Source organism: Squalius cephalus (assembly GCF_949319135.1).
Source record: "Squalius cephalus genome assembly, chromosome: 17".
Taxonomy (NCBI): Eukaryota; Metazoa; Chordata; class Actinopteri; order Cypriniformes; family Leuciscidae; genus Squalius; species Squalius cephalus.
Genome location: NC_137138.1, coordinates 11,533,775 through 11,559,486, shown reverse-complemented (window position 1 = coordinate 11,559,486; position 25,712 = coordinate 11,533,775). Strand labels below are relative to the sequence as shown.

The window sequence follows — 25,712 nt, the reverse complement described above, 5'->3', positions numbered from 1 at the left end:
TTTAATGGAATATTGCAGTATTTATTATAAATGATTTATCTGTGCACATCATTATTTTTTACAATTCATGTGCCTCGTAAACTTTCATCAAAATAACTTCCCCTCACTTTTGCAGTGACATCTCTTCTCCTCTCTGATGACATGGCGCAAGGACGGGACAACCTGTCACTCACATGACATCACAGCAATATCAAACCACAACGATCCAACAATCGAATTAATACCCGATGGACAAAATCAAGTCCCGCCCTACATTTTTTTTCTTGTTTGAGAAGCCATTTGGATGTATCGATATATATCGATTTTCTTCCCAAAATAGGGAAGAAAATACACTCGCAACTTTAACGAGACTTTCATGCCAACTTTAAATTAAGGAATCAACAATTAAACAGCTGTCTTGTAGTATAAGCTTTTAGATGTTTCTTAAAGGAGGTTTTATGGTCCAAAACATTGCAGAGAATGGCTTTTAGAGCCTGCTACGCAATATCTAAAACTCTTAATTGTGTAACGTCACAAAGACCTCATAAATTCCTGTCCTAGGGAAGGGACATTCTCAAAGGACATGGGCAGCACTGGACAGTATCGTATTGCAAAGAGATAAACCTTTGTGTTAGATCTAATATTTTTAGGAGAATTCTCTTTGTTGGTTTCAATCAGGTTAGTGTTTAGAAAAGAGTGTTTTTGAAGAGGTTCACAAATAGGCATGTAGTATTCGTAGATATAAACTCGCTGATAATCGGTGGGTGCGGAGTTTCTCACAGTCGTCTGATGACTGGCGGAAGTGTTGCTTACGCTGCATGTGTTAGGAAGCAGGTTCAGCCCACGCTGTCTTCCCATGTGGAAGGGTTGCGTTAAACACAGCAGACGCTCTGAACGCCCACTGCGGTGTTTCTCTGACACATGCGCTGAACCATGTAAGCTGCCAAGAGGCCTGGACCAACTCCAGCGTGTCCCCCTGTAGACTCTGAGTCAGATCCCAGCACACAGTGTACAGCTTAAAAGAAATATTTAATCCAGAAATGCATTTTCTGTCATCATTTACTCACCCTCATGTTTTCCCAAACTCGTATGACCTTCTTTCCTCTGTAAAAGACAAAGAGGTAAAACATTTTTTTTAAATGTTTTGGCAGCTCTTTTCCATGCAGTGGCAATGAATGGGAATTGATGCCTTTTTTGAGCTTCAAAAACAATGCAAAAGCATCATAAGTACAAATATAAAAGTGGTTCATAAGGCTTCTTAAGTCATACAATAGATTTAGCTGAGAAGAACATTTGAAATTTGAGTCAGTATTCACTTCTTGACATCCACACAATTTAATGAAAGAATCGCTGTCTGATTCATGAAGAATCATTCAGACAGGTTTTGCTAATCAGATCAACTGGTTCATTGAAAAGATCTGATTCATAAGAAAGATTAATTCACAAACTCTCATGTTTGGAAAGCTTTTTCAGAGAATAACGGCTTAAATTTTGGTTGGTTTCTCACTCAGTGCTATCATATGACAATATAGAGCATGTCATATACTTTTGTTACACTTTTATTGTGCATTTACATCCTATCTGAAGCTTAAAATCTCCAGTGCCAATCCATGTAATACATTCTTCAGAATTTCCCCTTTCGTGTTTCACAGAAGATATAGAGGATTGGAAGAATTTGTCATCTATGATGATCATAAAACAAGACAATGTGAAACCTTGTGAAATGTCAGTTGCTGAACCGTTGAATCTAATGGAAGACTGAATACATGACAGAGATGTTGTAATAGTAACAACACACATAAACCACACACACACACACACATGCTACATTCTCACTCTGTGGCTGTTAGGCTTATTTCCATTTCATGAAAGCTTCATTTCCATCTTGCTCTTTTGTTCGTATGAAGCCATAATGAATCCAGCTGGCCTTACTATGTTGCGCAAGAACTGAACTTCATTTTAATGGCCATGTTTACTGTCAGCATGACCTTTTTTACACTTCCGAACAGAATTAAAGTGTCTTACATCCTGTGTTTGGTTGTTACTTCCTGTAATATTTGAGTGTTTAAGTCATGTCTGATACAGTAATGCTTGTCATGGAGTGAATCACTTAGTCTGAGTTTTACAGGGGTTCAAAAAAGTCAAAACATCTGGCAATGCAATCATATATTATATTTTAATTTTTCAGATTTTTATATTTCCTTATTTTATAGTTTATATATTATTTATTTGTTTAAATATGTTAGCTAATGGTTTTTCATGGTCATGGAACATCTGGAAATAAATTAAAAATTAAATAATATTTTCTAGGTCGGGAAAAATATGTTAAAATAAATGTATTTAATAAATATAATTTTTACATTTTATTTTCTAACATTTATTCTGCTAGACGTAAAATGTGCCATAGTGATGTGTGATTTGTGAATGAATCATTCTTTCACATCTGTACTTTCAGTGAATCAAATCTGTCTGATTGAATCATTAGTGAATCAGTCTAAATTTTAATTATTATTCCTCACCACAATATAGTGTTTTCATTTTCATTACTGCTTTTTTTAGTATATAGTGGTAAAATATAGTCAGCAAGCATAAAGTTTCCTCATGCCAGCAAAAGTGCCCAGATGGCACACAGCAGATGGCACCAGTGCTTTAATGCCTATTTATTCGTTCATGAATCGTCTGATACTCAGAGGACCCTCTTTCCTTTGGATTTTGTCGTCTTATTTTTGTTAGAGATGGAAGGGGCATTCATACCAGTGTGCCAGCGAGGGCACCTGCCGGTCCAGTGATATGCTACCATCTGCCACCAATGTTTTATGTCTGTGGTGAACTGATGCTGCTTTAGCCTGTGCCGGCCGCACACAAACATTCCCCAGCCGTGTGTTATGCCTGCCCTGATTTGAACCCCCTTCTGCCTCTGTCTGAAAATGCAAACTGACGTTTTTTCTCTGAGAAAATGATACACGGTTTCATTTGTGATGAGTGTAATGTGGCCTCTCTTTCCCTGAGTGGTTTCCAGTTCATGTCCATTAGCTTTGTGGTAAACTGTATGCTAATGTATATATAAACATTGACAAAACTAGCTTTTAGCAGATATATGCATTTAAAATGAATAATATTTGTCATCTGGGGGACTGAACTAGAAATACTGATGACTCCTCTTGTACTCAAGGGTGTATTAAAATATTTCCAATCGAATGTTGAATAGTTTGTCTAGTAATATAATCTCTAGTCGGCTAGCAATAGCATAATGGTTCACAGTTGTGATGTAAACTAAAAGCTATTGGCGGTTTAAAAAAGGGATGAACCATTTAATGTGTTCTGCCCCAACTTCTTGTTTTAATAAGAAATACACCACAAATGGAAGGAAAAATTATATATTTCAATCCTTTTGGGTTCTCTCACAAAACATTTTGCTTTTCCCCCAAAAAGGGGGAAAAGGGTTATGGTGAAACTTTGTGTTCATTTGCAAAAAAAAAAAAATTGTGGTTTCCCCAAGATACTTGCATTCGCTTGCAAACCATTTGTCATGGAAATAACGAGGCGGGAGAAAGAAATTAAATTTCAAGGCTTCCCCTGAAAAGTTTACACACATAATAATTAAAATATGATTTTTCCTACCATCTCATTAACATTATCACCATGTTCCTTTAGGTTTCCTGTGCATGACAGATTTGTATGTGTATTTCAAATATTGGTTTAGTATTTTCGTGTTAAATGATATACAAATCTCTGTTAAGCATATGTATTTGAATTTTTTTTTTAATCAATATAAGGACCCAGAGCTACAGTTGTTCCAAAGGCGTAAATGTGGTATTGAGTCAACCCTACTAAGTGCCACTGACATCTGTTTTTTCTATCTCTCACGTTCTTCTTTATATCAGTCTTGCTTTGTCTTTTTCCACAGTGTTGCTGTATCTTTTTTTTTTTTTTTTTTTTTTTAATGCAAATGCGAAATTTGATGTACCAAGACTGCAGGCTTGTGGAAAACCATGAGGGTTGTTTAAATGTTTTGAGAAGGTTTCTTACTGAGTTTTATGTTGTGATGATGAAGCTGTAATGATGGCGTTTTCTCTGCCCTGCTGTTTTGATTCAATCCAATTGAGATTCCCTGGGCTTTACCCATTACATAATCAGATCAGCATGTGGTCACATGGCTTAGTCAGTTTGTCTCTCTTTTCACTCAAATTCAGATTTGAGCGCACTGTATATTTGTGAATTGCGTGCCAGGGTAGTGTAAGGTGTTCATGTTTGTCTGAGCATTCATTTTGACCTAAAAACTTCACAAAGTCACACAAAATAAACATTAATCTCTACACTGTGTTACACAACAAAGGCAAAAGCACCAACGCTACAGCCATACAGATGCAAATGCTTTTGTCTGTAAATTGTGGCCTTGACCTCCAGGCTGATTTATTTCAACCTGAAATTTGGTCTTTAAATTGTCTGACGTTGGTCTGTCTGGGTTTTGTACGTTCAGGTGTCTCTTTATGTTTCTGGGTACACTGTGTTAAAGCCTGTGTGGAGAGTTTAGCATCAAGCAATTATAATGCAAATAAGGATGGCTGTTTCTCCTCGACACAGACAAAGGGGCTTTTCCTTCTGAGTGAATGTTTATTTCGTACGGAATGTCTGTTCCATGGATCAGTAGAAGTTAGGCTGAAGTGTTCAATAAAAAAGACAATCGGCATTCCTGTTCAACATTTCAACATTCCATTCATCTGTGTTGATCTAGCCATCAAGTACATGACACTAGATCTGTTGGGAAAATCCAAAGCGATTTACGTCATTTACATCCTTACGTCATTTCTTTGTCTTAAATGGTTTAAAAGAAGTCTTTTTATGAGGGTGTGGAGGAAGTTTTGCCAACAGCAAACAACCTTATCAGAGGTTGAACGGGTATAGCAAGGTGTGTCGGATACGGATTGGTTTTATGGTTTTCTTTCATAAATATTTCTTTAACATGAAACTATTATTTGTATTTATTGTTTGATATCTTTAGGAAAAAAACAATGAATAGCATACTCACGCGGATCATTTCAAATAAATTTGTGCATATGTACTTCTAAATAAATATAAAATATAGTATAATAGTAAATAAAATTCTGTCATCATTTACTCATGCTTATGTTGTCCCAAAACCATAAGACTTTTGTTCATCATTGGAACACAAATGAAGATATTTAAATGAAATCTGAGAGCTTTCTGTCCCTCCATTGACACTCTACGCAACAACCATCTTGACGCTTCAACAAGTTCATAAAGAGATCGTAAAAGAAATCCATATGAATTGAGCGGTTTAATTAAAATTTTCTGGAGAGACATGATCACTTTATATGATGAACAGATTTAATTTAGGCCTTTTATTCACACATAATAAACATTCATCAACCGCACACATAAGTTGTGGTAAGCGGAAGCTCAAGCATGCTTGCTCAAAGAGCGAGAACCAATGAGGTTCATTCTCCTGTTACGCAGCAAGTTTGAGTTTCCGCAAGAACCAATGAGGTTTGTTCTCGTGCGTCAGGCAGGTTTGGTTGAGTTTATGTTTATGTTCGTTGATCAGTGCTTATAAGTGAAATAAAAGCCTAAATTCAGTCTGTTCATCAAATAAAGTGATTGAGTCTCTGTCATGACTATAGCAAAGTTGAACTTTGAGCACCCCCCTGAAGTAAGCTAATTGTCTTAAATGAGATTATCAAAAGTTTAATTGTGTCTCTGGCCTCTTGCAGCCATCAAAGTCAACTGTGTGGGGTCGTGTGGCATCTCGTCCAAGCTGAATGATGCATCATGGATGCTTGAGGAGAAGTACTTGAGCAGCACGCTGTCTGTGGCCGATAAAGGTAAGAAGACCAACTTCCATTCATCATCTCATTTAATTTCAGCTTTCTTTTTTCTAGAAATTCAATCATTCTTAATAGTATTAGTCAAAATACTCTTTCTGTGGCTCCAGTCTACAAAAAAAAAAAAAAAACTTCCTCACTTTGAAGGACTTCATTGTTTACCTCTTAAATTCATATTGCTTTCATATTGCTCATAAAGTCTGAAAGGTTTCCTGTTCTGAGTATGTGTCTTTCTGCTTTCTTCCTGTCTGTCTGAATGTGTCAGGTATCACAAAACCCTGTAGGTATGTTAGATACGAGTTATCCCTTTAAACAGGAAACCTTTCATTTGTTTTCTTTGAATAGTCCGCATGATAATTATAACCGATCTGTTGGCATAGAGATAATGTTTAAAGATCATGTGTGTTCTGTTATTTCTGATAAAACTGATTCTTTCAGGTGAATGTAGGCTGTATATGGTAGGAAATGTCTGTACTTAAGAGGATACATTTGCTGTTGCCAGATGAAGCCTCCAATCTAGTTTAAAGCCATAGTAGGTCCCTACTACCTGAGAGATATCAGTAAAATAGATGTCTTGAGAAAAATATGTTGTGACTGTGACCGCCTTAGGCTTGGTCTAAAACAGGAACGTCTCTGTGTTAGCCAATCATTAAGCTTTAAGACTGCTCTCTGCTAGTGATTTAAGTTTGGGACTATCTGTGATGGAGGGGCTGCATGGAAACAACACTTTATTATTGCTAAAAAATAATGGCTGGTGTTTTGTTTTCCCCCACATATTTAAATTATGTGACTCTCTAGCTACTCTTTAGCTATTTTGTTGCAATATGTGACAAGTTCCTAGCCTGGTTCTACCAGACTCTCGTACATTTCATTTGTACAGAGAGTCTGGCCTCTCTCCATTGACAAGCGTTAACTTCCTTGAAGACAGATACTCTGTTGAAGTTTAAAACTATTGGATCTGCCCAGAGTCACTCTGGATCTGCCATAACCAATCGCTAACGTTTGGTCGTGACGTAACCCTATACTCAAACTAGCGCACGACATCAATGTCATCGTTCTCAGCCACTCCCTCTGTTCGCTGATTGGACCGGTAAAAAAATGATCGGAGAAAACCAAAGAATACACCACAATCCCAGACGTAGTACTGAAGGGAAATAAAATTGAGCGGAAGTACGCAGGAGGGCGGAGCCAGGCTAACAAGTTCCATGCTTTCTGTCTGCATTGAGCATGAAACTGCAGTGCAACATGACAAGGTCACTGCCAATCAGAAGATGCTTGATGCTTTGGACCAATAAGATTTCATAGTGGGTGGGGTTACCCAGCAGAACGCCACAAAAATGCAACAGTGCCTTCCCTCTTTTGCAGCTGACTTGGTTTCGCAAGTATTTTTTCCCGTAGGGGAAAGCAATGAACCAAACCAACCAGCTACAAGGTGAATCACAACATTGCAAACTTATGAAGCAAAAAAGTATTTGAAAATCAGGCAAAAAGACGAATTTATGAATTTAAGGAGGGAGAGAACTACAATCCTATGAACCACTGCAAATGACAGAATCATGGGTAATGTAAGTTTTCATCAGGAATTCTGCTGGTAACCTGAAGACGTATACATGTATAGTATACACCAATTGGTCAAGTATAGTATTGGTGAAATGGAAATAGTTTATTCAAATATCTTTTTTTTTAAAATAAAATACCCCCCCCCCCCCCCCCCCCAAAAAAAACCCCCAATAAATACACCTTTATTATATATATTATAAATATACTATATATAGCATAAACCATTGATTTACAACCTTGTTATAGCTCAGAGTAGGTCTGTCTTTAACAGTTTATAAATTATTATAAAAAAAAGAAGAAAAAAAAGAACATGAATTGTATTTTTATTTCTTGAACCCGACTGTTATTCTCTCTACTTCTTTCTACAGTATCTCTCTGTCTCTCACCCCTGTGTTCAGGTCACACAGAGTCATTAAGTTCTGCCGTGAGGTGAAGTGTGAGCTCTTGGTGTATGTGTCCCGGCAGGCCTTTTCCTGTCTGAGTGCTTGTTAGTTCACATGCCCAAGCTAGTCCTACGCGTCTACGACCCCTATTCTAGGAGACCTTTTAGCAGCCCGGCTGTCTGAATCAGCAGCGGGGACAGATGTGCTGGGTAACAGTGCTCATCTTACCCCACAGGCCAACAGAGATAAAAGAGATGCTGAATGTCTCTTATGCTGGCTGCCAGGAACTAATGCTGTCTGCCCATTAAGGGTTCAAATTCCTGTCTTCATTGCTCAGTAACAGAAACTCTGATGGTCAGGGCGGTGGAGGTGGATTGAGATGCCTTTACTTGTCTGAGATTTGAAAATTGGCACGGTATGGTTCTGACAAAATTAAAGGGATAGTGCACCCAAAACTCACCCCCATGTCGTTCCAAATCTGACTGACTTTCTTTTACTGTGAAACACAAATTTAGAAAAATGGTCAATGGGGTCCGGTGTTGTCTCGAACCAAACTGACTTTCATTGTATGGATAAAAACAGTCCAAACATTCTTCAAAATTACTGTTCCAATACAAGTTTGGAACGACATGAGGGTGAGTCAGTGGTTCAGAATTTTCATTTTTGGGTGCACTATCCCTTTAAATTGACCGTTGAAGGGGTTGCAATCATCTTTCTCCTTTTCAATGTGACAGCACTTTATGAAAGAGCTCCAGCGGTAACACATTACCTCGTGTGACCTCTTGCTGCTGACGACACGTAGATCTGTATCTATGTATTTCCATTAACTATTTGAAGGAAAATGTTGAACACGTGATGGTGACATCTCTTCACACATGTTCCACTTGTCACGAACATTCTTGGCTTATTTGGGACAATTAAAATGTATGTGTCATAATCATTAATTAATTTAAACGGAATGTCAGATATTTATCACGTGATATTCTTGTAGCCTGAACAGGTTTCGTTTCTAGAAATAGATGGCATTGTGTTTAATGCAGTTCCTGTTTAACATCACATCAGTAAGCTGATAACTGTCAAACATAAACCTGACAACGCATTAAAACTGTTGTATGAACTGATTTGAAATTATTGAGGTCAAAACATAAATAGACATGGAGTTTGTCATGGCTATGTGTGTTGTTTTGTTCTTAATTTGTATGAATTCATATATTTGAATACACTGCAAGCAACTTTGGTTAAAGTGTCTGCTAAATGTCATTTTTTAGTACAGTAAATGATGTACATAAGCTGTTAGCTAGGCTAGTGTTGCCTTAGTCAACCCTAGGTCCTGAAATAATGCCTCTTTTTTGAGGACTTACTTCCTGACAAATTCTGCAAGTGTAGCTCAAACAGACAGTTGATACTTTATGTCTGCTCTCCGAGCTGCTTGTGTCAGTGAATTTCCCATCATTTTCTCTAAGAGGCCTTTTCCTGTCGGGGACTGCGACTTATAAACAAGAACAGATTTATACAGTAATGATGGCTGGTGTTAACTTAACTCGTTTTCTCCTCGCACATTAACTCAAGTACATTTTTCAAATCAGACAACACCCTTGCAATGTGATTTTACTGCCAAATATGAACGATTAGATAAACAAGCACAGGCGGAGCACGCTGTAGCTCATGCGCATTCACATGCAAAAAAAAAAAAGAGGTGGAGGTGTGTACATTCGCAGTGCTTTATTCAAGTTACAGTATATTTACAATGTGGATGCAAATCCTTTCAGTTCTGTGAATAATCTCTGAGGTTGTGGAAATCCCCAGGTAGAAAGCACAGAAGAAGGCACTGTTACAACTGTCTGTATGCTTATCTACCCAGATATGCCGTCCTATTTGAGTCATTCTGACTAACAAGACCTCCACCTCCACAATACACTGTTTTCTCATGATAGTGAAGTACTTAATGACATCTGCTGTGCTTATATGATTTTTAGTTGATATTACTCTAAATTAGATATGCACACTTTCAGTATCATTATCAAACAGTAATACTTGACATTAATAGTTAGAAATGTCACAAAATTATATTATAATTGACATATACATTTTTCTCTGCCATTACAGGTATTCTGTCAGCTGGTGAACACAGCTTTCCTTTTCAGTTTCTCATTCCAGGTAATTCTCTTTCATTTTTTCATTTGAATTTTAAAGAGCATTTTCATTCAGAGAAACTTAATGTTTGCCATTAAATGAGGATGATGTGTGCAATATACGGAGAACACTCAGGCAGGATGAGAGGCTGGAAGAAGGGTTTAATTTTAACCTTCGCTGTAAAAATGATTCCTGTTATGGGCCTGCCCCTTCCTGCACAAACACATGCCCCATAATGAGCTATTAAGGGGAGGCAGGACAGCAACATTCCTGGCTACTTAATGAGTCTGCAGCTGCGCCCTCTGCTGACAGATTGTATGAACAAGGAGCTGATCAAAACAGGGGCTTTCCAGCCCATTAATCAGGCATAAAACATGCAAATACAAAAAATGAGAAATAGAGATAACTCTATTTAATATCAGTGGGTTGTTTTGTTTGAATTTGTGTGGTTTGCTATTACTTATTCATCTGTCAGAGCATCTGCTTATGTTTTGCTTCTAAAACAGCTTTAGAATGACAGCACTTAGAGTTGTATTGATTCGTTTTATTGATTTGTGAGCTCTAACATCATCCTGTCATTATTCAGCATTCTGGTCTTTTTGTCAAAGACATGATTATTTTATAAGGTGGCTTGAATAGGAAAGCTTTTGACAAGTCCAAAATAACTTCGGGAACACTTAATTTTACAGTGTCCTTGTTGCACGTTACACGTTGCAAAGAAATAACAGGAAATAATTACATGCTGCTAACCCAATCCTAACTCTAACCGAATAGTAGTACATGTTGTTCATTAAAGTTGCAATGTATAATTAAGTAAACTTCTTTTATGTCCATTGTAGCATCCGTTCCAACCTCGTTCGAAGGCCCGTTTGGGAAGATTTTGTACAAAATTAGGGCTTTTATTGACACTCCACGTTTCTCAAAGGACTACAAGACCCAGCGACCCTTCTACCTTCTCAATGTGCTCAACCTCAATGAGTTGCCAGACATAGAGGTGAGACTTCACCAACATTTATTGATTAGCTATGCCCCCAATAAAATAAGGTATTATGAAAATAATATATACACACATATTTTACAATATAATATCACATTATCCTGGCACAAACTTTTTAAATATATATTTTTTAATATTCTTACTTACCAATTCCTATCTGCCCTTGTTTTCCCAGCAACCCAGCTGTGCTGTGACAACAAAAAAGTTTACCTACCTCCTGGTAAAAACAGGCACGCTCATGCTGAAGGCTTGCAGTGATCTGAGAGGATACACTCCTGGACAGATTATTAAATTATCTACTGAAATCCATAACAAGTCTGGTAAAGACACCGGCTATGTGATGGCCAGCCTTATTCAGGTGAGAAAAATAATAATAAAAAAATAATACATTTTCCAAGAATTGTGAGTGATGATTTAATATACATATAATGTAAAATTGTCAGATAATGGCACTCATTATAACTGTGTATGTCTGTGCAGAGAGTGTCATATAAGACAAAGCGGCCAGTGTTCGATCTGCGGCCCATAGCAGAGGTCGAGGGTGCCGGGGTGAAGGGTGGCAAACATGCAGAGTGGAGAGAACAGATCATCGTCCCTCCTCTTCCTCAGTCAGGCCTCACTGGCTGCAGCCTCATTGACATTGAGTATTTTATCCAGGTATGGGACAGGAAATCTTAACCGTAGCTCTACATGGAGAAAATAACTTCATCTTCATCATTTGCTCACCTTCATGTGACTCCAAACTTTCTCCTTTTGTTGGAACTGTTTGATTCATGAATGAATCATTCAGAGCAGTTTTGTGAACCGGATTAACTGATTCATTAAAAAGTTCCGGTTAAGTGGGTTTATGTCGAAAACTGAATTAGTCTGATTCATGAATGAATCATTCAGAGCACTTTTGTGACCTGGATCAACCAATTCACAGAAAAGATTTGACTCACTGAGATGATTTTTGTCTAACAAAATCAGTCTGATTCATGAACTAATCATTCAGATAAATTTTGTCAGTGGATCAAAAAAAATTGACTCAGCGAGCTCATTTCGAGAACCGAATCAGTCTTATTCATCAAATAATCATTTAAAGTAGTTTTGTGAACCAGATCAACTGATTAATTAAAAGGTTCTGACTCAGTGAGTTGAATTCAACAACTGAATCCGTCTGAATCAATTATTCAGAGTAGTTTTATGGCCTGAATCAACCAGTTCATTGAAAAGATTCGACTCACTGAGATGATTTTCGAAAAACCAAATCAGTCTGATTCATGAAGAAATCATTCAAATCAATTTTGTCATTGTAACAGATCATTCATTATAAAAAATACAACTCAAAATAAGGATTTGTGCACTAACCCGACATTGATTATTATTTTTTTTATCTCATGAACGTATGATTTTCATTTTTGCGTGAACTATTGCTTTAGTATGTTTTTAGATTGCACTGCTGTAGTCTTTAAATATTTGATTCATCATAGCTTAACATCATGAAGTGCATCTGAGAAATTGTCTCCTTGCAGGTTTCCTTAAAATCTCCTGAGGCTGTGGTCACGTTACCCATATACATTGGGAACATTGCCGTCAACTTGACTCCCTCCATTCCGCACCCCATTGCTCACGGCGCCCCGATGCCTGCCATGCCGAGCCTCAGCCCTGCATCCGTAGTCCCCAGCGCACCTCCTGTAGAGGACAACCTGGAGGGTGAGCTGGGTGCTGGAGGAGTAGACAGCGAGGAGATCCCCACCAAGAGTCATTCTCAGCAGGACCCGTCCGGCATGCCTCTCTCCGGTCACGCGTCTGGTCCGGTCCCGCCACAGAGCCAGCAGAACATCCAATCCTCAGACGGCTCTGCGCCCGTGTTCTGTTTGTCCACAGGGGCCACCATACCTTTCTTTACAGATGGTAATTCAACGCCAGTGCCCACTTCCTGTCCTCTCATCCTGCCCCCTGAATACAGCACCTGGGAATACCCACATGGTGAGTGATTCTTGAGAAGGTCATTACCCTCGTTCTGTAAAAGGTCTCACAGGAATCCCTTTTTTTTTTTGCCTGGATGCCAGCCGAACTTAGCCCCGCCCACAACATTTGAGGTCGGGAAGTTCAGTCTGGACTTGATCCGTTGTGGAGCAACTATGCTCGAACCAGAGCTGTTCGGACCAATCAAATTGTCAGGGCGAGCTTTATACGATGATACACAGACGATCAACAGTAACGTAATCATCCACGTCACCAAAGAGCGCTTGGGTTGAATTCGTTTACAACAAAGATGACTGCCGCTGGAGATGTGTAGATTCCGCCATCGCGTCTGTTATAGAAGATATCGACAGCACATTCATTTTAAAAGAGGGACAGAGAACCGCGATCAAGGCATTTGTCGATCGGAAACATGAATGAAAACCATACGTCACTTACTCCATTGCTCTGATTGGTCGTAGGTCTATCCAATTGAGTGCAGAGGCATTTTCTTTCCTGGTTCGATTGAAACACGCCCCATAATCACAGCCCAATGGAGCAGTATCAGTCTCATATTCTGACTAGAATCTGAGTATAACGACGGCAGGCACATTTTTTTTACTAGTTGACTGGTCAATGTTTATCTTGTGTAATTTGTTGTATTTGTTACTAACTCTATACTTAATCTAGCTGCGCAAAAGGCAAAGCTTACTGTAGATAGTAATGTAGGTCACAAGACCTTCGTAATGTGTAGTCGCATAAAATTTTTAACAATTTTTTTAATTGATCTAATAAGCAGCATTCAGATTTGGAAATAGAAGTAGCATTGAAAAGCAGAGTATGTCAGTTTATCTGGTTATAGTTGATGTTTCAAACTTATTTTTATCCGGGTTATTATAGTTAACTAAAACCATAAAAAAACCTTTGTGACTTGAAATAAAATGCAAAGGCCACATTTAAATGTTTTAATTGATTTTACTTTGTACTAAAATAACTAAAACTAAAACGGAAATAATAATTAAATAAATAAATAATAATACAAATGACACAGCAAAAGTAATTTGTACTTGTGTAATTGTTAACAATAATATATATTTCCATGAAAATTTGATGTGTAAGTGACCATGAAATATATTATATTAATATATGAATTAATTAACTTTCTAAAAGCATATTGAAATATATTTTATAGAGTTATGTATATTCAAAATTGTTTACTGTTGTTTTTTCTGTAAGTTTAGTTTTATTAAGTGTTTGCATTTATTGCATTGTTTACATTAATAGCCTTTAAAGCTGATCTGGCAATAAATACAACAAAAACAACATTCAAAAATGTAAATAATACATATCTAGAAACTGTATCTAAGATTAATACAACACTGGAAAATATGTATAACAGCGAGACGCACGTACTTTGGATCAGTTTTGTGTACAGTAAAAGTAAATCTAAAACATGAGCTAGTTGTAATTCAAACGTTCTGCTATTTTATTCCAAATGTTACTTCTGGCCGGAGGCTTCTGTTAATATTTAGTTTATATATGGGGTTACATTTCAACTAAGGTTAATGTTGCAACCCTCAAATATGTAAGAGTGTGCAACAAGCTGTCACTTGTCTACATGTGTCGAGCAAGCACAAGTGAAATTATTTAAACTAGTCTACACTGGCCCAAAGTATAGTGGCAGAACTGATCGACTGGCCTCGTAGCAGTGTTGGGTAAAGTATTCTAAAAAAATCATTAATTACTAGCTACTAATTACATCTTCAACAGTGTAATTAAATTACTGTACTAATTACTCTCTCTAAAAAGTATTGCATTGCTTATTACTAATTACTTTCTAAATCCCATATCAACCTCGACCAGTTGAACAATACAAGGATAGACATGAAACTGCTCTTTTAATTCTTTCAAATGAATAATATTTTTTTTTTTGAATTGACCAAAGTGTTTAAAGGGAGGTTACATTAAAAACATACAATTTAACATCAGACATTAAATTCTGATGTTAAATCCACCATTATTTTTTATAGAACTGTTCTATAGTCTATACAGTTTTTAATGATATTACAACAGAGGTAACTGTAATTAAATTAGAAAAATTGAGAGTAATCCCTTTCTTACTTTACTTTTTTTTTTTAAATTACAGTAATTAATGACTTAGTAATTAATTACACCCAACACTGCTTGGTAGCAGCAAATGCAAGTCTCTCATTTAAAGATCGCTCAATGAACTAGACATGACCCTGTCCCAGTGTGACTGTAACTGATTATGTAACCAAATTAAATGCAGAAATATTTATTTATTTATTTATTTTTACTCTAATTTTCAGAGCCGCCTCCCACATATGAGGAAAGCTGCAGTAGCAACAACTCAAGCTTCAACAGCAGCATGAGGTAGACCATTCGGAGGTCTCGCTTCTTCTGGTGCCCCTTGCTGGACGGCACAGGAATTGCTGCCCTTCTCCTCCATGAACCAAATCTCTTTAAAACTCATACATTTTTAGTTAATCCCCTCAGAACATAAATTCAATTGTTGGAGAAAACAACCCCGAAACTGTGTGGGGAGAACGTTTCAGTGCCTAAGAAAGATGTAGCACTCTTGAGCAACCCCTATATGAGACACACTCCGAATTCTTGTGAAATAAATACCAGCATCTATAACATTTTGAAGTGAAAGTTACACTGAGAATGAGTTTTCATTCAACCAAGGCTGGCCTTATGTACAGCTCATCACAAAACAAGTAAAATCTGAAATATTATTCTGCCAGGCTGAAAGTCTCGTTGAAGGAATAAACAATCCTTTCCTTGTGACGATCAATATGAATCATAAAGCGCTCCATGCTTGCGCCAGCAGGAATGGCTCTTGACAAAGATGTTTGGCCACAGAGAAAGTTACTCTTGAAAGAACAAGTTTTATTTATTGATGGGGATTGATGTTGGAAGTTTTCATCTGACTTCAAAATCCAACTCATCACCAAACAGACACTGTGTGGATACAGCTTCGGAATACCAATGTAGTCAACCATCCTGGGCACATAAGTCATTATCACTTGGCCAAAATGGTAGCCACTGTCCCTTAAAATAACAACATATTACATATCATTTATGAACTAGTTCATTTTTGTTTTACTGGTTTTACAGAGATACTCTTTGGACTCCTGACTTTGTGTTTTTGTTACCTTCTATTACACAATACAAAGCAAAATAATCAGATTTCACCCTAGAATTATTATTTCAAAGTATTTCAAAGAACGGTCATTTTAAGTGTTATTTTTGTTTTTTTTCCTTTCAGACTTAATGTGTGTAATATCAGTGCTGTTAATATGTTAGATGTCTGAAATTTCAGATATGGATCATTTGAAATCTGATGCGAACTGTGCATGTCTTTGTATGTGACTCTTGTTTGGTCTTATGCGTTGATATTTGTCATGCTAGCCCTCAGCAAATAGAGATTTATGATGGATTTCCGGTGAGGCCTTAGGCTGTACTTGGATTGTTGTCTACAGTCCTTTAATATGGCAAACACTTTTTCATTGTGACCTGATCAGACCCTCGAACTGTTGAAGAATTTAAAAAATTGAAGCACAAAAAGGCACTTTTTTTATGTGTACGTGTGTATGTATATATATATATATGTGCGTGAATGTTTATTCCACCCCAGTCTCCAAAATATAAATGATGATTTTCCATATTTAGTTCAGTATTGTGGTACGTTTAGTACTTTATTCAGTGAGCAAAGAAAGTCAGATTTAGAACAGAACTACAGAACGGACCACATTTATCATGTTCTAAATGATTTTGTATGAAGCAAAACTACAAGACATGTTTTTGGCACTTACTTGTTGCTTTATCTTTTCTCTTTGTGTTTGTTTGAAATTTACCATTTACAATGCTGACAGAGAAGAATCATTCAGGTAATTCTACAAAAAGGGTGCCATTTGAGTCCTTCATATGTTAAAAAAAAAAAGAAAAAATACTTTAACAATGAATAGCCGATGCCACTTAAAATGTTTTATGTATATTTTTAAACAAATGAACAAAAATATGTTAACTTTTCATTTTCTTCATGTGGATTAATTTTCTGGCCTGTGTACATTTGGTAAAACAAAAAATATAGACACAATATAGACTCCCTCTATATATATTGTATTTTATTGCACATTATATTAAAAAGGTTATGTGAGCACTGTTACCATCAAATTTTCCCCTTTATATATATATAAAAAATACTTCTTTAGCTCAGAGAAACAGTCATAATGACATTATCATACTTTCAGAATGCAATCTCTTCAAGGGAAGGTTGACACTAGTTCTTTAATCACTTTAACTTACATTTTGTAATATTTGTCAGTAGGGCAAATTGGTCAATTGGGGTAAATTGACATTCTGATAATGTGAATATTGTGAAAATTATATGTAGCTTGAAATTAATATAATAACACATAATTTATTAATAGAATGTTAAAGATTTTATAAAAATTTACTTTAAAAATGACCTAATCAGACTTCAAAAGGCACCTATTTTTTAGAATGACCCGTTCATATTTATATCAAGGGACCATGTCTTTGCTGATTGTATCCCAGCAGGCCACTGTGACTTCTAACAGTGCAGCTAAACTTAAATTCAGATTGTTTCTTCACTGCCAGCAGCATTGTGTTGAAATTCAGCCATTCCACAAATGTTAAGAACATTCAAATAAAAAAGAACATTGTTATTGTTTATCATCAAAATCCAGTGAAGAAACCCTGACTTGAACACCTGTTCTCTATTTTCAAACACATTTTGCCTTAAATGTGAAAATGATGCATCCTGGTCCCATTGTAATTGTAAAGAAGACAAGTACTTTGAGATGATACTGCGTTGCATAAGAGAAAGGGAGAAAGGAGTTATTTTAGCACTGCAGGTGAAAGAAATTATTAAAATTTGCAAGTCCTCCATTTCTTGAAATGTTAAATTTGCAGCATGGGCGAACACTGTTTTCTGTTTTTTCCTTTTCACCAAAGATTCAACAGCTTTATCAAGTTTCATTTCATCATTGCGTGGTACTTTCTTCCAGCAGGTTTTGATATAAAGTAGCATGATTGTGGATCAATGTTCAATGTAAAGTTGTGACAGAATCGAGCTTGTACAGCAAAGTAATAAAATCACTTAAATTCTCATCCCCACCCCACACACACCCCAAGATGTTGCTTATTTAAACTGATCATTTTAAAGTTAATCTTGCTTATTTACTTCTAAACAAGTGATTAAAGGGGCTATATGTAGAATTCAGAAAACCTTGTTATTAGCGACACTGGTGGCCGTTAAGTGAACTGCAGACAGCATCTTATTGCTCGTGCTTGGTCCCATTGTAATTGTAAAGAAGACAAGTACTTTGAGATGATACTGCGTTGCATAAGACAACTGCGTTGCATAATTCCCACACGTAACTTACAAGAGGCCGAACGTGATTCCGATATACTCACAGCGAAGTTGTTTTTTGTTCTTAGCTTAGAAGTAAAAATAAGTTGGAAATACCTTTGCATCTATATACTGTAAATGAAAATCCTGACACCGTACAGGCTGCTGAGAGTGACGTTTAGATTAATAGCCATAAGTAAATAGCCTAGGCCTATGTGCTGCACGCTTTCCTCTCAATAACAAAACAAACACACAAAATAAATGACAGCATGACTGAGAAAGCAGCAGTTAAGAAAGCATCTGATCATGGGGATGTGGATATGTTTGCTCTGCAATTCACCGGAAGCATAATTCATCTGAATAATGTAAACAGATGAGGTGATTCAAGTTACACAGTTATGATAGTATATTTAAAACTAAAGACTTTACAGATCTGGCTATGTGAGACTATAGTTTGAATTAATCCCTTTTCTTTGCATGACACATTGATATTACAGTACAGAATGGGTCTTTCAGCATGAGCCTGAACATTGTATAAGCATTCATTTCATGTGTCATTGAACGGAAGAAAGGATCTCAGGAGCGCGCGTAAACGTCACATCCTTTTATTTTTCCCGGCCATAAGCTTCCTGAGTCCTTCAGTCTACAGGCTTTTATTGACAACCTAGGAAGTTAGGGAAGATCTCGTTTTTTTTTTTTTAAAAATTGTAATAAGCAGTTCACATATTGGCATTAAATGAAGTGATTAATACATGAAAATTTGTGCATAGCCCCATTTAAATGCATGAAATCAGTTTATTAGTTCAGTTTGAACTGATCCAAATTAATTCTATTTATTTTCTATACGATAATTGACGGAGAAACCTGAGAATGTTGAAAAAAATAGCCGGTTTCCCTCAAGGGAGTGATTACATTATATAAATAGTAACAAAAACCACATTAGTAATGGTTATATAACAATTTGTTCTGCATTATGTTGTGCAGTAGCCCTAAATATATGCATGAATATAAACCGTGAATAGCTGGATTGCCAGAATTGATTGCCTGGATTTCAATTTGATTCTCATGGACAGTTTTCTGGATGGCAACAGAAGGAAATAGGGGTAAAAGATCAAGCGACCGGCTACACATCCAGCACTGCTGCCTCTTTCTTGTTGCCATAGAAACTGATCCCAATCCATCATTATCACAGAGCCACACAAGGACATGGACATTGGCGTTTAGCCTGCATGAATAGGACACACTCTGAAGGCCTTAGAAAAGGAAGATGTGGTAACAAAAAAATGTTTATGGAGAATGTTGATGGGTTGTCAGATAAATTACTTCTTTGCTGAAATAAAAGGCCTATTGTATCGTGGTCTTGGCTGGCCCGCTGGCATGGTAAAAAAAAAAAAAAAAAAAAAAAATTTAGGATCAAAACCCACTATTCTTTCCTTACAGATAATGAGCAAAGGTTAGCAATGTCGAATTCAGGAAGGAATCGTTCATTTGAATGCGCAGGTGACTTGAGAGTGCAAGTCTATATTACTATTGGATGACTGAGCTGATATTTGAAGTGAACTGATGCTTTGGCTGATGAGGCAAAAAGATACTTTAAAATAGAAGTTTTACAAATGAAACATACTGTAAATATGAGAGTTTCATCAACACATTTTTTTTTCAGCCAAGTGATGTTAATGAACTTTGTATATCATTTCATGTGAATAAAAATTTTAGATTCTAAATGATTAAATGTTTTATGAATCGTATCAGCAAATTGAACTTGGGCAAATAAAATGAATTATAACAACCCCTTATAAAACCTAATACAAAAACCTAATACGTTTTGATTTAAATCATGTTATATGCCACTCGGATGCTTTATTGGTTTTAAATATTTACAAATAGCCCAAAGGGTAAAAATGTATAAATAAATACAATAAAAAAGATAAAACAATAAATATAATAATAATTTAAATACCTCTAGTTTTGTGTTGGCTGGCCTGTTGGTTGGTTTCAGTGGGGTTTTGGGAAGTTATCAGCTTGACCAAATATTAACACTACAGTCTTTTTAACAGCTTTTCTATATTCCAAACCTAATAGTATTATTTTAGGTAAACTGTTTAACTTAGCCTTTAAAATTAAATAAACAGACTCCTAACTAAATTAAAGCACGTTTTTTCCATGTTTGTGGCGTAATTCCGTCCTGGCGGGGTTTATACGGGGTATTGAACTAGTTCTTAGAAACTGTTCAAAAGAACCGATTCTCAAAAATGATTTGAACCTCACTAGTACTGTTTTTTTTTCACTAGTACTCCACATAGCGCCAAATGAACCGGTGACGTATCCCAAGGGGGCGGGGTCTCGGGGTGAGGAGCCATGGCTTCAATGAAAACTGAGGTAAGAGCAGAGCAACGATTCTGCATTGTAACTTTATTTTATCTGTGTAATTAGGCGGTTTTTACCAGTTTGGCTGAACGACTGGCTGACAGACTGTTTGTGGCACATTGAGCAGCCGGTTGAAGCTTTGAGCGGTTAACCCGCGCACGTTTCGTCACGAGTCTTTCAAAGAGCCCGCCTGACTGTCCGTTTCAGTGTGAAAACTCGGTGCTTTTGTGCGAGTGAGTGGTCGTGAAGCTTTGTGAAGGAACATAATGGGGCGGCCTCCCTTTTGCAGTGCGGCTGCTGTTGCCTGGAAACCTGAATACAGGTCGCCTTTGCGCTTTGTACACGGCGAGGTGATTGTTGTTATGCTAGTTCCAGGGCACTATCCGGCTTCAGATGCTGCTGTTGCAATTGTAAATACAGCGGCAGTGCATATTGTTATATTATTTGTACATCATTCACAAGCACATCCCTTCGTCCACCAGCCAAACACCCATCAGTCTATCCCTTTTGTTAGGCAATATTTTTGCAATACCCGTAGTTTGTAACGTCTTTCATGCAGGAAGCTGTGGCTAAAGGCTACTTGGTGCTAAAGCAGTTGTCAACATTAGTGTTGTGTTGTGAAAATACATGCAAGTTACCGTTGGTCACATTTAAAAGGTTTTTAGACACCGGTTTGCTCTTTGGAAAACTGTTATGTCCCTAACGTTAAATTCCAAGTGAATCAGTTTAGAATTTCTGTAATAATTTTCACTATCCTAAAGGATCCTAATGTGTATTTTCTTCATATTCTAAACATTTCTAATAGAACTAGCAACCGAATAAAATACCACTTTAGGACAATTATTATTATGTCCTATTGTTCTTGTGATATTCTTTTAACTGTCCAATATCATAACATTATTTCAATCTACTATGTGTGCTGATCAAATTTAAGAATCTTATTTGATTGATTGATTGATTGATTGATCTATCTAGGATTTAAGGATTAGTTCCAAATTATGATAGAAATTCCGATTGAAATCCTATACACTCCTTTAGGAATGTTTTTATATATATATATATAGTCATACACATTGGAAGAGGCATTCAGGAATTTAGTTTTATTCAATTTATTGGATAATATTGAAGTATTGCAGTTTTATTGCTGTTGTCTGGAGGGTGTTCAGGTTTTTAAATAATGCTCACTAGTACTATGAGGGAACAACATCATGTTTATCTATTGGAGAGAAACTGCACTTGTTCACCGACAGGGGGAGCCCTGTGATTGGCCCTTCTTAACAGCTTCTAGTGTCTGTTGTAGGAAGGAATAAGGTAAAGTACATAAATTATAAAAAATGATTTGTTGGAGAAATGTTCTGCCTGACACATCAAACAGATGGTGCAATTAAGAGTTTCTCCTTGGAGTGTTCTTGTGTTGAATATTTAAAGTCTAAAATCAAGCAATGCTTTAGCTGACTTTGACTTAAAGTCTAGGAAGGTGGGTATGGTGAAACTTAAAGTCCAACTGAAATCAAAATTGACCCTATTTACTTTGTTAGCGCATATTACTAGTCTTGTGGTGAAAAATTAATCCGTGCAAGTTAATACACAGTAAAAAATTGTTTGCCGTCGTAATCTTTAATCAAAGTCTGAAAATTACTTCCGGTGTGGAATGGCGTTCCTTCTCTGATGATGTAGGTTTGACGGCTTGGGTTGGGAAACGCTTAACCACTCCCCTCAAACCGTTAGTCTGCTATGAGTTAGAGATGGAGAGGAGCTCTGGAGTAAAACCCTGCTCTCTGTTCAATATTCCTTTTCACTGGGAAATACGTCACAACACTGGAGAAAAGTCGTTTGCAACTTCCGGCTCACGCGGACTTTAAAGTGAAAACAAAAAACTTCAGAACTTTTTTTGCTAGGCTGAAACTTCATGAGAAGGGGTGGTAATCTTTAGACACCTAATAAACACAGAAAGTCATACAGGTTTAGAACGACATGAAAATGAGTAAATGATGACAAAATAATTTTTGGGGGGTGAACTATCACTTTAAAGGACTCACAGTCTTCTGTAATTGTGTAAATAAAATGCATGGCATTAAGTCATTACTTAATTGTGAGGATGTGATTGGCTTGTGAGCTCAGTAAGACAGACAAAAATATATATTTTTAAGATTAAATACACAAATTAAAAAATAAAGTATTGATAAATTAAAGGGATACTTCACCGATTAGCATTAAGCTTTGTATCAGTAGAAACCCGGTAGTATTTTCGAATGACCGTGCTTCCCTCCCTCATGTCCCCCTGAGACGAGAGATTTCTGTATTGTGTGTCTGGAAAAAAACCTCAGATGACGCAAAAATCATAATTTTGCGTCATCGGAGGCTGTTTTGGCCAGAGGCTAGAGGCTACTGCCAGTAGTTGGAGCTAGTTCCGCATGTTTTCAACCCACCCATAGGGGGTGGGATCTCATGATAAAACGGCGTCTTTTCAGTTTCGAGTCAACTAGTAGCCTAGTTGTATAATTTCTTCCGATACTGCCCTCTGTAACCGGTAGGCGTAGCTTGGGAGTGGCCTCGTAGGGCAGCGAAGCAAGTGCATTCTGGGAGTTGTTGTCTTTCATCCACATCCATTTTCTCAGTCTAGAAGACACCAACTTCTAAAATAATTTCACATTTCTGCTACATAAATGACCCAATTTAAATACACATTCACCTTTCCAGCGGTGAAATATCCCTTTAAGAGAAATAGTATAGCAACATATGGATTTATGAATGTTTTGGCACTGCCCTTGTTTGGAAGTCTGGTTAAAGAAAGACCTTGCTCGCATTGTAGTCAGCAAAGTTTGAAGCCCTTGGTTGATTGACAGGTGCATCGTCTTTTGCTGTTGTCTGAGACATGTCAAATATAATGTGGATGAAGCTTTTGATGAATCTATGTAAATAAAACTTATGACTGATGTTTTAAATGGAACCATCTGTCCATAATTTAGCCACTTCTAATTTCTTTAGCCACTTCTTTACAAGGGTTACGTTCAATAATGTCTAGATGCATAGAAGTCTGGTTGCCGTATTAGTGATTAATTGAGACTGAAGTTGAACTCTTTGGCATGATTGGAATGTGATATGTTTGGTGCAAACTTGAAAGCTGTATGTTTGACTACCAGCACTGGTATCTTGTTGTGGCCAGGATCCACCCATGTGATAAACACAATATTTTTTGCATTTGACATTTAGCAGTGGATAAATAAATAAAATATGACAGTTAACATGTTAACAGTTAAATATTAACAGTACCTCATTTAAATTATCGAGTTCTTCTGGAGTGAGTAGGAGTAGGAGCCACAAGGTCCCGACCAACCAACTGCCAGCAGTGATATGTTGTCTGAGGCCATTAACTTAGTAGGAAGTTAGGCAAAGTCACTGAGGCTGATAACATTTCCATTGTTTGACTTTATAAGTAGAGGAGCATACAACTGAAAATCGGTGGGGAAATAGTTTCACATTTGAAGAATTTTGTCAGGTACATTGTGATGGAAAAATTGTTACCTATGCTACATAATTTGTTTCTGAACAAACAAAAATTGAGGGTACTCATATTTTCGTAATTCTGAAGCAAATTCCCCTGCTGGCAGTGTTAATTTTGACAGCAAGTTTTGATTTAGTTTTAGTCATAGTCTTTTGACTAAAATGCCATTTAGTTTAGTCAACTAAATATCATAAGTTTTTAGTTGACTAAATCTACAACAGATTTAGTTGACTAAAATCTAACAGTAATTAAGAAATGAAAATAAGAACAAATAAATGCAACAGAACAAAGATACAAATGAAATAAACAGTGTTTTAAGTTTGTCAGGTATGTCTAACAGTAGAATTCAGAATTCCTACAGAAATTGAATAAAGTAATCAAATGTAAAATAAGAGTGCAGAGTCTTCCTTGTATAAATCCTTGTTAAAGTTACTCAGTTAGAAGCAGCAAGTGATTTTTCTCTTTTTTTTTTGTTTGAATTAACATTAAGGACTCAGACAGCTGCAGGTTTAGGCAACTGGCACTTTAAGAACTAATGCACAGATCCAATGATACACACCCAAGTGTCGCTCAACTGCTCACTTTCACATAACCAACTGTTTAAATGAATACTTGCCAAAACGGTCAGTTTGACAGAATATTGAAAGTTTGACAGAATATTTTAAAAACGGTAAGACGCAAAAGAGAATGTCTTGGTTACTGATGCAACCCTCGTTCCCTGAAGGAGGGAGCAGAGACTTTACGTCGATAATGACGTATTGGGGTCGATACTCACCTGGGAACCCCAATCACCTCAGAGTAGTACGAAAACGGTCCAATGAAAATTGGCGACTGGCGAGTGAGATTAGCATGCCAAGCCACTCCTTCCCGGACCTACGGGTATATAAGCCGGTGAACTTAAAGGGATACTTCAGGATTTAGCATTAAGCTTTGTATTAGTAGAAAACCTGTAGTATTTTCGAATCACCGTGCTTTCCACCCTCACATCCCCCTGAGATGAGAGATTTATGTATTTTTTGTCTGGAAAAAATCCTCCGATGACGCAAAAATCGTCATTTTGTGTCATCAGAGGATTTTTTTGGCCAGAGGCTAAAGACTACAGCCAGTAGTAGGGGCTGTCCCGCATGTTTTCAACCCGTCCATAGAGGGTGGGATCTCACTCACAGAATGTACACATAGTGTCAGCCATCTTTTATTGGAAGTTAAGCTAGCAGGCTCTTGTTCTGTGGAGAAAGCTGAGTAGTAGGAGAAAGCTGAGTAGTAGGGGTTACCATCTTCTTTTACCCGGACATGTCCGGCCGTCGAGATCGTCCAAAATGTCCGGGATTCGGCTTTTGCTTTCTGCAGTCGCCATTCATTGTTTACATGCACACCTTTTGTTTCAATCTAACTGAATTCATTCCGATTGGTGAATCTGAATGTAGTGTTTACATGAACGCTAAACAAGTGATCGGTTGATGTGCGTTTTAACATTGCTAAGAAAATTCCCGCTCCTCCGTGAGAGATACGAGACTGGTGCGTCTCAGTAATCACGCCACCGGCCTCGCGCCATTCTCCCGCGGCCGTCAGCCTCGTCCTGCTCGCCACAGTAAACATA

The 25,712-nt window shown here is 37.1% G+C and overlaps 2 protein-coding genes across 8 annotated transcripts in view; both read left to right on the top strand.

Moving 5' to 3' along the window:
* The window catches only part of arrdc1b (arrestin domain containing 1b), a 40,815-nt gene extending 22,934 nt beyond the window's left edge, over positions 1-17,881 (top strand). The window contains exons 2-8 of the mRNA XM_079898671.1: positions 5,712-5,822; positions 9,872-9,922; positions 10,738-10,892; positions 11,071-11,253; positions 11,376-11,552; positions 12,410-12,866; positions 15,173-17,881. Of these exons, the coding sequence (XP_079754797.1) occupies positions 5,712-5,822; positions 9,872-9,922; positions 10,738-10,892; positions 11,071-11,253; positions 11,376-11,552; positions 12,410-12,866; positions 15,173-15,240 (1,202 nt within the window). The 3' untranslated portion in view covers positions 15,241-17,881. The remainder of the gene's footprint in view (positions 1-5,711; positions 5,823-9,871; positions 9,923-10,737; positions 10,893-11,070; positions 11,254-11,375; positions 11,553-12,409; positions 12,867-15,172) is intronic.
* Positions 17,882-20,553: 2,672 nt separating this feature from the next.
* ehmt1b (euchromatic histone-lysine N-methyltransferase 1b) overlaps positions 20,554-25,712 on the top strand; it is a 31,208-nt gene continuing 26,049 nt past the window's right edge. For all 7 annotated transcript variants that reach the window (XM_079898640.1, XM_079898644.1, XM_079898641.1 and 4 more), the window contains exon 1: positions 20,554-20,622. In XM_079898640.1, coding sequence (XP_079754766.1) covers positions 20,602-20,622 — 21 coding nt within the window. In that variant the 5' untranslated portion in view covers positions 20,554-20,601. The remainder of the gene's footprint in view (positions 20,623-25,712) is intronic.